Below are 13,173 nucleotides of genomic sequence, written 5' to 3'. Positions count from 1 at the left end.
TGTCCCTTTTTGTTGTAAACAGAACTATATTTGTACTATATACTATATTTTACTATTTTCCACTTTAAACATGAACCCTCACAGGTCATCACAATATATGTTTTGGTCAAGTTCTGTTTTTTCTTTGTCATAGGTACCAAAAGTGAGAGGCTGCCACAGGCGTCCTGGAAAGGTTTTTTTTTTTAAGTTTCATTATAAAAAGATTTGTGACAAAATAAGTTCTTTGCAGCTTGTTATTGTGAATTACTCACTGCGTAAGAGAAATAAATAACCATAAACAACTACATACAGTATTATGCCAAATAATGAGGTTATATATACATGTGTGCCCTTTTCTTTTTACCTCTTTACAGTTGGTGGTTTTCCAGGAAGCACAGTTTGGAGGAGAATGCTATGAGGTCTTTAGAGATGTAGAAGATGCCACTTCACTCCAGCTGTCTACAGTCATCTCTGTAAAAGTCATTAGAGGATGGTAAGGTGCCTTTACATTAAAAGTAACGTGAACACATTATTATACATTAAATCACACAGTCATGAAATCTGTTGCCTCACCACTTGAAGAAAATCTCTGTGGAGATATTGAGACCAGCTAGCCTTTTAAGAACTGTTTTTACTGAAGGCTTCACTGAAAGTTAGATGTTTTACTGAGGGTTAGATGTTTATTTTGGATTATTTGGCTCTGGTCTGCACACTCTATGTGCCAGCAGAGTCACAGCACAAATTTCCACACATTTTGAAACAAGATATCACAACCTCTACACATTATCACACCTGCTCTCCCTCCTGCAGTTGGTTACTGTATGAGATGCCAGGGTTCCAGGGCCGCTCCATTGCTCTGGAGGAAGGGACCATGGACCTAGTTAACGTGTGGGCAGATGAGGAACCCCAGGGGCTGGTGAACCAACAAGATGTGACCTTGCCCTCAAAACCTATGGTTATTGGATCCATACGACTCGCAGTGAAGGTAAGTCCTCTCCGGCCAGTTTGGAATTCTTTGCACTGTCCATTGGTTCTTCATCTGTCAGTTAATTCTGTCACTTTGTAGAGGATTACCTTTTTTGACCTCAACAAATGCTTTATTTCCTTGTCAGAGTGATCTCAGCAGCAAATGCTTGAAAATTAAGATCTTCAATCCAGAATGTGATTTGCTTAGTGCTGATATTTGCTACCTCTGTACACTGCCTGCAGGATTACAGCCTACCCAAGATTGACTTGTTCACAGAACAACAGGGACTGGGCAGAGTGTCATCCTTCTGTGATGACACAATGGAGATCTTCTCATATGGAATACCACAGAGCACTGGCTCCATTAAAGTCCATAACGGAGTGTAAGCAATTCTCAAACATTTAACTGAAAGACTAATTTCACATTCCTAGCACTTTAATCTCCAACATTCTTCAACATTCTTTGAATCGTGTTTATAGATAAATGTTTGGCTTCATTACGTATGAAGGCGTTCTCTTTCGTTGTTTTTCATTCCTCATGCTGGTATGCTGCTAGACCACTAGTATGTGTCTTTGGGGAATAAAAGGCAGTTTTAGGCTTTCTCCTCATGATATTTGACTGGTCTTACATTCTCGTAGGCTTTGTATGGGAGGGAAACATATTGAAAAAAGATTTGTGCACAACAGCAATATCCCTGTGTGCCTGGCACTGACATTTTTAACAGTTCAGACTTGCAGTTCAATGCATCACTGTTGTTTATCATCATTTTATTTTTCATAATCATTCATCTTTGATATTTGGTCGAACTTGCATCTGTGTGTTATCAGTGAGTCATAAAGAATCCGTATAATCAGATAAAATGTGGCTTTTTATGCTCATTAAATGATAATTGTTACAGTTTATGAAGGAGTAGTGGCAGTAGTCAGGCTCAAACATGTCAGATTTTATGGTGGTAAAGTTATGCATGATAAATACTCTGCTGGTCATGTCTTTGGTTGTGTGTGTGTGTGTGTGTGTGTGTGTGTGTGTGTGTGCGTGTGTACGCTTGGTTGTTTGTGTGTTTTTTATGTGTGTATGTGTAGGTGGATGGTATATAGTGACCCAGGATTCCAGGGGATGTTGGCTGTTTTGGAGACGGGGGAATACCCCTGCCCAGAATCTTGGGGCTTCCCTGCTCCTTTTGTTGGATCCCTTCGGCCCTTAAAAATGGTGGGAGTTTCATCTTTCATCCTCCCATATCCGCTTTTTTCAGAATTACAACCACTCAATGTCAAAACGAACAAATTGAAATTAAATTTTGAATTTGTGTGTTTCAGGGGGGGTTAAAAGTGGAGAATCCAAATGAAGTCAAGGTAATTAACCATCGTATTATTTTGCCCATTTCAGTACTAACTTATTTTCTTCACCTCACTAATAGGTTGTTGAATCATTCTCAGACAGCATATTGTGTTCCTTGCATGCTTCTTTAATCCTTGTCCTGCTTGCTGAGGACCCATTAGTACACACAGCTTAACTCATTGTATATATAATAGGTAAGATTACACATCTCAGTAGAGCCAGTAACCAGTAAACCAGTAAAATGCTTGCAAGCCAATAACTCTTTCAGCGTGTTCATAAGACATTAATTGCAGAACAAGAGAACTGTGTCGAGATATAGAAGACAGTGGTTTTACTCCATAGCTTCATCAGTGACATTTTTTAAATAAACTTCAGCAGGAAGGTGCCTGTTGCTACAGGTGCTTTGCAGACAAGGAACAGAACATTGTTTGCTCAAACAGCAGTTTTTTTGGCATTTTGCCATCAGAACCCGTCAGCAAGCGCATTGTTCTCTGATTGGCACATCTTACGGTCTTCAGATGGAGCCTCAGTTTGCAGCTTAGGGCTTTGTCTGCCTTTAAAAACTCTTTAAAGTTAAAAACATCCTAGCTTCTTGTAGCCTACATGAGACTAGAACTATGTTTTCAGTGACTCTCAAGGTAGTCATTTACTGTGGTGACTTAAACATGCAGGAACATCACAAACAACCAGAAGACTGTGAGTTTTGATGATATATTTATCAAAACTGTAAAAACGCAAATCCCACGTTGTGTTACTTGTGCAAAGAAAGTTGTAAGTTTGAGAAAGTCATCTTCTGGCTGATTAGAGTGATCTTTTCTATTTCAGTTTGCTATTTTAAGTATATTCAAATACATCAAATCAAAAAGTAAGGACTTCTCAACTTATTCAGGTCCAAATTTGACTGTTTGCTAGCCAGGCCTTGCACAGCCTTTAGCTCAGGGAAAAGGAATGCCCAGAATCTAGAACATTCTGGACACGGACACGCATGGGCGAGACCAAACTGCCCACCTCAGTGCATTTTCTCTCTGAACACTACCCTTGGCTGAACCTCAACTTTTCCCCTCAGGCAATAGTGTATGAAAAACCTCTGTTCCAAGGGCAGTACCTGGAGATTGAGGGAGAGGTCTTTGACTTTGAAGAGAGGGAGGAGGAGGAAGAAAAGAAAAATGAGGTGGAAGAGCAGAGGGATGTACATTCCAATGTTCCTGCTGTGCTTAAAGAAAAGAAATTAAGTTCTGTAGGATCCGTAAAGATTCTCAGTGGCCTGTGAGTACACTGTCTGTCTAATGATCCTACAAGTCATGTTATACTGGTTTACTCTTAATTAGAGCGGCATCAAAAACAAAATTCATCAGTATATCTTTCATTTTTAATGTGAAGCACCTACATATGTACCTGCAGAGAAGTTAAGCGACAGTATCCAGTAGAATTACTACTGAAACACACAGCAACTAGGCCGGCTTCATGGAAACTGGGATTAGCAAAGTATGTGTAACTGTCAACACTCTGTACATCAAAAGTCTTGCTGTTCTGTATATTTCCTTTTAGCTGGGTGGGCTACTCTGAAGCAGGTTTTGAGGGTCACCAATATTTACTAGAGGAAGGAGAATACCTGGACTGGACTGACTGGGGAGGATTAGGGGACAGATTCCTTTCCCTGCGCCCTGTGCAAACTGTAAACGCCCCTATTAAATAATTATCTAATTCTCATGTATTATACAGCATAATAGCCAAAATGACAAAGACAATGATTTTTAGTGCTACTTATTCATGTGTGTGTGTGGAAATATATGCCAAATGTTGCAAAAGTATTGACTAAATTACATGTTAAATGTTGTTTGTTGATTATTAAACCCTTGAAGCTGATAGATCAGGATGGATGTTGCCACTTTCAAACTATTCATCTTCTCTCGGTAGGATTACTTGACTCCTCGCCTGAAGATGTTTAGCGAGACAGATTTTGGAGAGAGGGGTGTAAATGTGGACTTGCTGGGGGCCGTACTTAACATGGAGGGTACTGGTTATGGTCTGAAGACACAGTCTGTTGATGTACTCTCTGGCGTGTAAGTAACCATCTGTTTCGCTCTCACTTTTTGTCTCTCTTTCTCTTCTCCACACCGAATAGCTCTAGTAACTGCAGTAAAACAGTCATTTAGATGTCCACCTGTGTAGCTCAGCCACTGGCCCAGGAGATAACATCACTCTAAATGACTGAGTTTGTTCTGCACGGTCCTGCAGTCCAAGGAATGCTCAAAAGCATAGGGTTCATTCTAGGGATTCATTTATTTTATGTGCTGTTCTGACTGGTTTGTGTTAAGCAAGGTTTTCTTCATGTGATGCAGTTGATTCAGTCAGAAGACTTCATGTGATGCAGTTGATTCAGTCAAAAGACTTCATGTGATGCGGTTGATTCAGTCAAAAATAGGCGTTACCTTAGATGTTCGTCCCCTTTTAAGCCTATATAACTACGGGGGCCAGAGTAATGGCTCTTTGAGCATAGATGCTTTTTAAACATTTGAATCAAGTGGCAAGTGTTGTTTTATTGTGGTGCTTCAGAAAATATGTAGAATATAGGGGCGTAATGGTGCGTGTATTCATCCTGAACCGTCACGGCGCAGTTCGGTGCATGCAGTCATACGGAGAATACGTGGTAGCCTATGTGCGAAGACTAATGAACGTAATGCAGAACAAACTTTGACAAGTAGACCTTTCATTTCACTCTCATAGCTGGTTTGTTCTCCTCTCTCTAAGATTTGACATCTGATTGTGGTGCAAACATATGACGACATAAGTTTTCAAGGACCTTATGTTCTTATTTACCAGTATATTGTAAGAAGTAAACCGCATTTCTTAATGAATAACACATAGCAATGCTGGCTGTCAGTAGCCTACGATTGGCTACACACCGCTACAAACACACAGAATTCAGAACGGGCTGTAGAAAGGCTTGTTTCTCCATTTCTTCATTTCAGTGAATTCAAAAGGGCGAGGGAAATCGTGGTTTCCATTCTATGGCACCCTTAATGCACTACAGGCTGTACTAACTACCTCAGGGAGGACTATATGACACTAGGTGGAACAAACTGTAACTTGCATTAGGCTACTGTCTGTTCAAAATAAATGAAAGAAACCTAACCTTATGCATTTGGGGCTTTTGTTGCTTCTCCCTGTTGTGCCAAATTCGTACCGAATCGTGATGTTAAAACCATGGTGTGAACCGAACCGTGACTTCTGTGTACCTTTACACCCCTAGTAGAATATGTTTTGAATTATACATATGGGCTCAAAACAAATCACTTGTCTTATCATACTGTTATGGCTGTAACCTTTTCTAAATGGCTGAATCTCTTGGTTTTGTTTAAGAGATGTTCTGAATATACTAAGTTTTTGAAGATCTATCATAGCTGTCTCTGTGATTACAAAAGGCCAAAAGGCAGGGAACAGTGTGTCAGGGCGTGTGCACTTCATTTCCTCAATCAGTCTGGCAGTAAAAGTAAGAAAAGGCATGTCTGCCTGTACACTCACACACACAAACACACACATACACACACACACTAACACACACACACACACACACACACCTGAGGGCATAAGCATGAGAACTGGGTGTGCCCATAGTCTTTGTGTAACTGAGACGGTTTAATAATGACTGTAGTAGTATGCAGTTAGCCTTGGAGAGAAATGAGGGTTGTTTGCACAGGCACACGAAGGATCCTATTTACTTTACTTAAAAGACTTAAGATTCATTTTAATGTATATCATTTAATGCATATTACTCTACACCAGTGGTTCTCAACCCCGGTCCTGAGGACCTCCTGTCCTGCACGTCTTTGTTCTAACTTTTCATTGTCACATTTAATTCAGCTTGATGATTAACTGATCGGTGGAATCAGGTGTGACAGTCCTGAGCTCAGGAGAGTTAAAACAAAGACGTGCAGGACAGGGGGCCCTCAGGACTGGAGTAGAACCACTGCTCTACACTAATTGTCTTAAAGGTGTTTGCTTTTTTCAGTAGTCTGTGAGTCTTGCTGTCTGATAGGTTTTGTGGTTGGATTAGATGATATCACAGTGCTGGGTGACAGAGTTATTCAGTTATAGAGTTATTCAGATGTCAGCGCCACCACTAAATGAGGATGGTTCTCTGTAGCCTGAATGTTGTCTAGGTCTCATTTTCTGAATTATCATTCTATGAGCGTAAAGAAACACTGGCATGTAAATAGTGAATTATGATTGTGTGGTTTAGCACGGAAATGCCAGTGATTAAACTGAGAAGTCAGAGACTCATAGGAGTGAAAAGCTTTAATTAACTTGGTAAATGTTTTATTGAAAATTATATCTCTCACCATGTATTGAATTAAAGCCACCAAAAACCTTGATTTGTTTTTTTCTTTTTTCCTTTTTTTTATTTTTCAAAGCCTTTTAGTTTCAAAAATCTTATCAGCAAAGTATATGTAAATTTCTAAACAAATGGGGATATCATTACCCGTCCACAAAACACAGCGTTGCTAACCTGACAACTTTCATTTGTTCCTTTGTTTACGGATGTAGAATTTGGACAGTCATTGGCATATGCTGTTACATACTGCATTAAACCAGTAGGTATGTATGAAGATGATGTTTATTTGATGATGATTTGATGTGTTATTTGGAACAGGTGGGTTGCTTTTGAGAACCCTGGATTTTCTGGTGAACTCTATGTTTTGGAGAAAGGTCTCTACGGAAACCCAGAGGACTGGGGTGCCCACCATTGCAAGATTGCTTCCGTGCAGCCTGTGGTGGTGGTAATGCATTTGCAGTTTCACTGAGATAGTGGCAGTACACCTGGTGTTTTGCTCTGATTATAATGATAATGCACAATTCATACTGTATACTGACGTTTTAGATATAGTGGTTTTATATTCAAATATTCTGTCTTGCATTTGTTTGTTACCTCCCATAGGATAATTTAGGAGGGAAGTCCAGATTTAAGGTGAGTTTGAATACATTTATGGCATAAATTGTCTATGGTGTAAGTTGTTTTCTCCCACATTGAAGTGATTATATTAAGATTTTACACTATAACTGGGTAAATTGAGATTTTGCTGTTTACTGTATGAAAAACCACTGATTCATTTGTGCATGCCTGTGTTTGTCACAGACCCATTATCACCAATTAGATTTATTATTATGATGGTGAAGGGAAACTTCGGTGTTTCAAATCAACTACGCACAAGTTGTTACTAACTAAGGACTGTTTGTTTAAATTGAAACCAACTAATCACCTATAAACTGAGTCAAATGAAAACATGTAATCTGTCTACATCCTACTGTTTTCAGATCCAGTTATTCTCTGAGCCAGAATTCCAGGGACATATTCTGGTCTTGGAGGAGAGTGTGGCAGACCTGCCAGATGGGTTCTGTCCCAGGTCCTGTAAAGTTCTGGCAGGGAGGTGAGTTACTCCGGACTAAGAATACCAGAAAGTACCCTCTCAAAAATCAATTTATAACTTGTAAGGTGATTGTGATGATTTATTTTGTATCTGTATTGGATAATTGATTCTGAGTGGTCAGTGTGTGGTCATCATTCCTGTATAGTAACTACTGAATAATGACCAGTGGAAGAATCTCAATGTCACACCTAAGTGCTCTGCATGAAATCCAGTCAGGTGGTTCATGTACAACTGAATCAAACAATTCAACCGATGATGGTACTGGTGGAGGTTTTTGTAACTACTGTATTTTATTATTGCTGTCTACTGTTTTTAAGTAACAATAGTTGTTAATAGTTGTTGTGATGATCAGATTGTAACTACTGACAATATTCTTTGCTAAGCAAAGGTTCAGCTAACATCCAGAGGCACAGATTTGAACTGTGCTTTGTGATCTTTGCGATGGAAGCTAGAAATGTAAGAAGTGCATTAATAAAATACTTGTTTTGGTCATTTTTTGGTAAGTGGCAGTGGAGTAAGCTTGACTCGTCTGCTGTACATTATCCCTTTCATACATGAACTTGTGCATGTCTGTCTCAGCTGGGTGGCATTTGAAGGCTCTCTGTTCACTGAACTCATGTATGTCCTGGAAGAGGGAGACTACCCAAACCCAGAGGCCATGGGTTGCCTGGACCCCAGCATCAGTATCCACTCCATACACACCGTGGGCTATGTAAGTACTCAGACTATATATCTGTGCGTATCTGCCCTTTACCTACTGCTGAGAACATCTTTAATTACAGTTCTCTGTATTGTTGACATTTCTTTTTGTCCACATTTATTCATTTTTCATTCCATTTGTTTGTTGCATAATAAGTTTTGAGGAGTTTAATGAACCTTTCTTTGAGCGTGTCAAACTCTCTCACTTTCTCTTTCTCTTTCTCCTTCCTGTCCTTTTCATTCCTATCAGGAGTTCTCGCTTCCCTCCGTGACACTCTACTGCAAGCCTGCCTTCCGAGGACGTACAGTGATTCTAACAGAGGCCTCTGTGAACCTGTCACTGGCAGGGATTAAAGGCTCATTTCATTCACTGTCAGTGAACGGGGGAATGTGAGTCACTCCATATCACTTCACTCTTGAATCAAAGGACTCATTGATAAAACTCATTTATTAATAGTAGTTATTGGACTTCAAATTCTGCATAGTACAATAGTTTGGAGTTTATACAGCTAAAATCTCCTGTTCATTTCTGTGTCCAGACTGCTGTAAGTACACATAATGAGGCACACCACAGTGGGGATGAGTTTATGTGTGTATAACATAGGTCCTCTAATTTGCCACATTACTGTATGAAATTCCCTGGGAGCATGTAAGTCTGGCTTAAAGGGTGTAGATTGTTTTAGAAACTTTGATTAATTTTGAAAGGGTTTTGAAAGGGAGTCAGACTTTGGAGATGAATAATACGGTTTGTTCAGTGTTGAGATTAATGTAGACTTTTTGGGGTATGTACTTTAGATGAGCATGATGAGTGACCTGTTTTGTGTGCATATTTATGGGTATGTATAACAGGTGGGTGTTATATGAGAGAAGTAACTTCCGTGGACGCCAGATTCTTCTCCACCCTGGTGAGGTCGGTGATTGGCCCAAATTCAGCGGCTGGTGGCAAATCGGATCACTGCGGCCTCTACTGCAGGTATGAACCCTCCCCCCCCCCCCCCCGAATAATCACCATGGCAACAACATAACAGGTTTTAACTGTCTTGAGTCTTGTCAAAAAAGTACCCCCACGTAAGGCCCTCCCACTCTCATACATATCACTCCCTCTGTCGTAACAGAAGTGACGAGCACCTGATCACCACAGCATGATTTTCATTGTTGTAGCACAGCTGTTTCTGTTTCTTTTAGTCATCTGAATGTAGTTGGGAACCTGTTTCAGAGATATTCAGTCAGTCCGGTTTAAAATGAAGAGATGTATTAATCATACCAAGAGCCTCATACCTGTGGACTCTGCTTTTGAGTATTTGTGGGCTGTCATTTTCACAAAAAGCTGCCATTCATATCTATGGCTGAAAATGTTTTTAGAAGATATAGCTTCTTTTCCTCTTACTTTTTCATTAAACAGGGTAATTATCTTAATTTCTTGTCAGTGAAAGGTAAAGAGCAGGTAGTTAGACTCTGTCTGTATTTACATTGGGGAGTGTCACGCTAAGCCAAGGGTATGATATATTTTCATTTAAAGGTGTGCATGTTAATTGCCTGAGATCTGGAGGAATCGAAGGGCAGGGCTATATCAGCAGAGAAATAGCTAGCATGTCAACGTTTTGTCTCAGGAAAGACATTCATTGTCTGTTTTTGTTCTTTCTCTACATCACTGTGGTCTTTTGGGTGTGGGAAAATGTCTTGTCATCTCATTAAAATTTCTGTGAGAAAGTTTGTTTGTAAGTTTATGTGCATCACTCCTTTGAACTGGTTCTAAATTTGTCCGAGATGTATCCATAAAGTCATATACTTACCTATTCTTTTTATTTTGTATTCTTCTTACTCAAACACAAGTGGCACCGACTTGTGGTTAAAAGTCATCACAGTTAAATTTGTCCAATAAATTTATAGTATTAAAGCATGTCATGTTTCCTTCCCGTTAACACTGCATTTTCCTTTATTTAGCAGACATGTTTATTCAGACACCCTGTATTTACTGCTTTAAATATCAGAACATGTTGCCTGTCTGTGTTTGTATGTACAGAAGCAGGTGTATTTCCGGCTGCGGAGTGCAGAGACGGGCAGTGTCATGTCACTGACCGGCCAGCTGGATGACATTAAGCTGATGCGCATTCAGGTTCTGGAGGAGACTGGAGGGGTGGAGCAGGTCTGGGTATACCAAAATGGCTTACTACGATGCAAGGTATGACTGCTATGACGGTGTGCCTGTGTTTTTAGTGAGCATCATGGGTAGAGTGGAAGGTAAAGGGTTACAGCAAAACTGCACAATAACTACTATTGCACATAAAGTTTGTTTAATTTAATGAGTCATTAAGTTTTCATGTGTTTAAAAATAAAGACAGATCAAAAGATAAAAAACACATTTATTAGAATCAGAATACTTTTGAATCCTTCACATCACAAGTATGCCACGTATTGCTGATTTCCACACATATTGTGAATAATAATAACAGTTGTTCCTACTTTCTCTGGTGCCACATTAAGTGCGAGTCATCACATACTTTATAGTGAGGTCCATCTGTCTGTCAAACAGTAGACTAACAACAGTCTCTTGTGCGTGAACAACAAACTTCAGCGGAAGCCACCTTGCTGACCTCTATCTGTCATCTGTTTTCTCTCCGTCCGTGTGGTGGCAGTTGGTGGAGGATTGTTGCCTGGAGACGGCAGGGAACATGATGATGGCGGGCAGCCGCATGGGGATTTCTCCAGAGATGGGGAAAGAGAACCAGCTCTGGAGCATCACTTCAGATGGCCTCATTCGCTCCAATCTCAAACCAGATCTCGTGCTCGAGGTTAAAGGTGTGTGTGTGTGTTTGTGTTTATCATTTATCCTACCTTTTAGACAGATAGATATTGGTGAGATGTTCAGCTTTCATTGTTTATCCACACCCATGACCAGAGAGAGAGACTGAGAAAACGTGAGTAGGACATGTCAGGTCTCATCTAGCCCAGCCCCTGCACAATCACACGAACATGTCTTCCTTTAAAAGGCAACACCTTCTTTGAAAATGATTAGCGATTCTCTGTCATCACACCCTTGTACCTTACTCATGGTATTCAGGCTGTAGCTTGTCTAGAGATGTGTCTTCCTTGGCCCTCACCCACACCTTGCACAATGCTGTCAATCACAGATGCACAAGGTGCAGTCAAGGTTAAACCTCACTACACATAACATGTTCTGTGGCTGTCACATGCTATCACACTGTACTTATCCAGCCCAGGACTTCCGTTTAATGGAATAACAAAACATTATGCAAAAAGCAGATCCATTCTTATAGTCCCTCCATCATATGCCATTTATCTAGCCATCTGGAGCTCACTGTTACTGCAACTTTCTCAGAAACTGTGTTATTGCACCACCCTGTGGTACTTGACTGAAATGCTCTTAACTGGACATTTTGGCCTGTAACATAACAGAGTGGTATACTGTTGTGCAACATATCTGTGCCAAACATTACAACATTAGGCGAGGAGCCTTTAAATGGTATTCCTGTCTTTTCACAGGTGGCCAACAGTATGATAAAAACCAGGTCATTCTCAACACCTTCGATGAAAGGAAACCCAACCAAAGGTGGACTGTGGAGATCCTTTGACCCGGACACTCACTGACTGATTCTTGTTACTGAACACGATGAATGGCCTCTGGTTGGTGCCCCCAAAACTAATACAGGGTCCTGTGGTGCAGAGCAGACAGACGACCCACTGGTCTGTCTCTTCCTCAGCCTTATAAAGACATGGACGGCTCCATGATGAGGCCCCAGAGTGGGCCTTAAGACTATTTATGTAGTTGGACCTCAAAAGTTCTTTATGAAACATTTAATGCAAGGGAGCTTAACTAATTCACAGGCAACAGATGAGCAAAGCTCAAAATCAAGGATGTTGCAAGGGTTGAAATTAAGGACAACTGTACAGGCTGCTTAATTAAGATCTGCAAGACAGGTCTGCAAGTCCAATTAAAAACAGATTGAATATGCCAGTCATAGCACAGACATATCCTAAACTGAGTCAACACAGATTTCTCCTCTGAATATTCTCTAAAAATGCATAAGGACCTTTGTCTATGGAGACCAAAGTGTTGTAGAGGGGGAATATTTTTTGCAGTTCTACACTTTTGCCACCAGAGGCACTCTGATCCCACTGTAATAAGCAGTGCAAGTTCATGCCATCCTTTTAGTCAAATTGTAGCGTATATTGAACTGTACGTTTATGCTGCTTTTGTCCTGCCCCCAATACCAAAGTTGAAAATGCATTGTACAGAAAGCATGGTACAACTTATTAATGTCTCTAGTGCCTCTTCATCAAAAAGTTGACAGCTTGCACTGAATAGTAAATGTCAATGTAGTGAACTTAACAACATCTAATCACTCCTAGATTACTGCCTTCAGTCTTTCCTTATTTTCATTTTCTTAAATCAAACGCCCTGTTTCTTTACTTTGTGCTCAATGTAGATGAAGTCATCTTGTTCTGTAGACTATGGAAACAATGTAAAGAGTTTATTTCCTTTCAAAACTGACAAATCTCAAAGAAATCAAATGATAGACTGCTTTCTACATGTCTGAATTTTAAGACCATGCTGGTAACTCATTTTTAAAGAATAAAATGTCTTTTTTATTGTTTCTTCTTTGGATGGTCAATGTTTGCTCCCACAATAGCAAGAACTGCACCGACATTCACTGATGCGTTTGGACTGCTTAACAAATGGATCCTGTAAAAGCGCTACTGGATATTTTTACATATTTCCCATGTGATAATTTGTTAATC

General features: G+C 40.1%; 1 protein-coding gene across 1 annotated transcript in view; it reads left to right on the top strand.

The window, feature by feature from the left end:
• crybg1a (crystallin beta-gamma domain containing 1a) overlaps positions 1-13,025 on the top strand; it is a 40,133-nt gene extending 27,108 nt beyond the window's left edge. Inside the window, exons 5-22 of the mRNA XM_030785730.1 lie at positions 134-172; positions 354-472; positions 790-964; positions 1,189-1,328; positions 2,029-2,155; positions 2,263-2,298; positions 3,351-3,550; positions 3,833-3,959; positions 4,202-4,347; positions 6,939-7,065; positions 7,224-7,253; positions 7,601-7,713; positions 8,293-8,425; positions 8,663-8,802; positions 9,262-9,385; positions 10,436-10,594; positions 11,049-11,211; positions 11,917-13,025. Of these exons, the coding sequence (XP_030641590.1) occupies positions 134-172; positions 354-472; positions 790-964; positions 1,189-1,328; positions 2,029-2,155; positions 2,263-2,298; positions 3,351-3,550; positions 3,833-3,959; positions 4,202-4,347; positions 6,939-7,065; positions 7,224-7,253; positions 7,601-7,713; positions 8,293-8,425; positions 8,663-8,802; positions 9,262-9,385; positions 10,436-10,594; positions 11,049-11,211; positions 11,917-12,005 (2,187 nt within the window). The 3' untranslated portion in view covers positions 12,006-13,025. The remainder of the gene's footprint in view (positions 1-133; positions 173-353; positions 473-789; positions 965-1,188; positions 1,329-2,028; positions 2,156-2,262; positions 2,299-3,350; positions 3,551-3,832; positions 3,960-4,201; positions 4,348-6,938; positions 7,066-7,223; positions 7,254-7,600; positions 7,714-8,292; positions 8,426-8,662; positions 8,803-9,261; positions 9,386-10,435; positions 10,595-11,048; positions 11,212-11,916) is intronic.
• Positions 13,026-13,173: the final 148 nt, after the last annotated feature.

The sequence above is a fragment of the Chanos chanos genome, chromosome 10 (assembly GCF_902362185.1).
Source record: "Chanos chanos chromosome 10, fChaCha1.1, whole genome shotgun sequence".
NCBI classification, from domain to species: domain Eukaryota; kingdom Metazoa; phylum Chordata; class Actinopteri; order Gonorynchiformes; family Chanidae; genus Chanos; species Chanos chanos.
The sequence above is the reverse complement of the archived record's forward strand: the minus strand, read 5'-3'. Positions and strand labels throughout refer to the sequence as shown.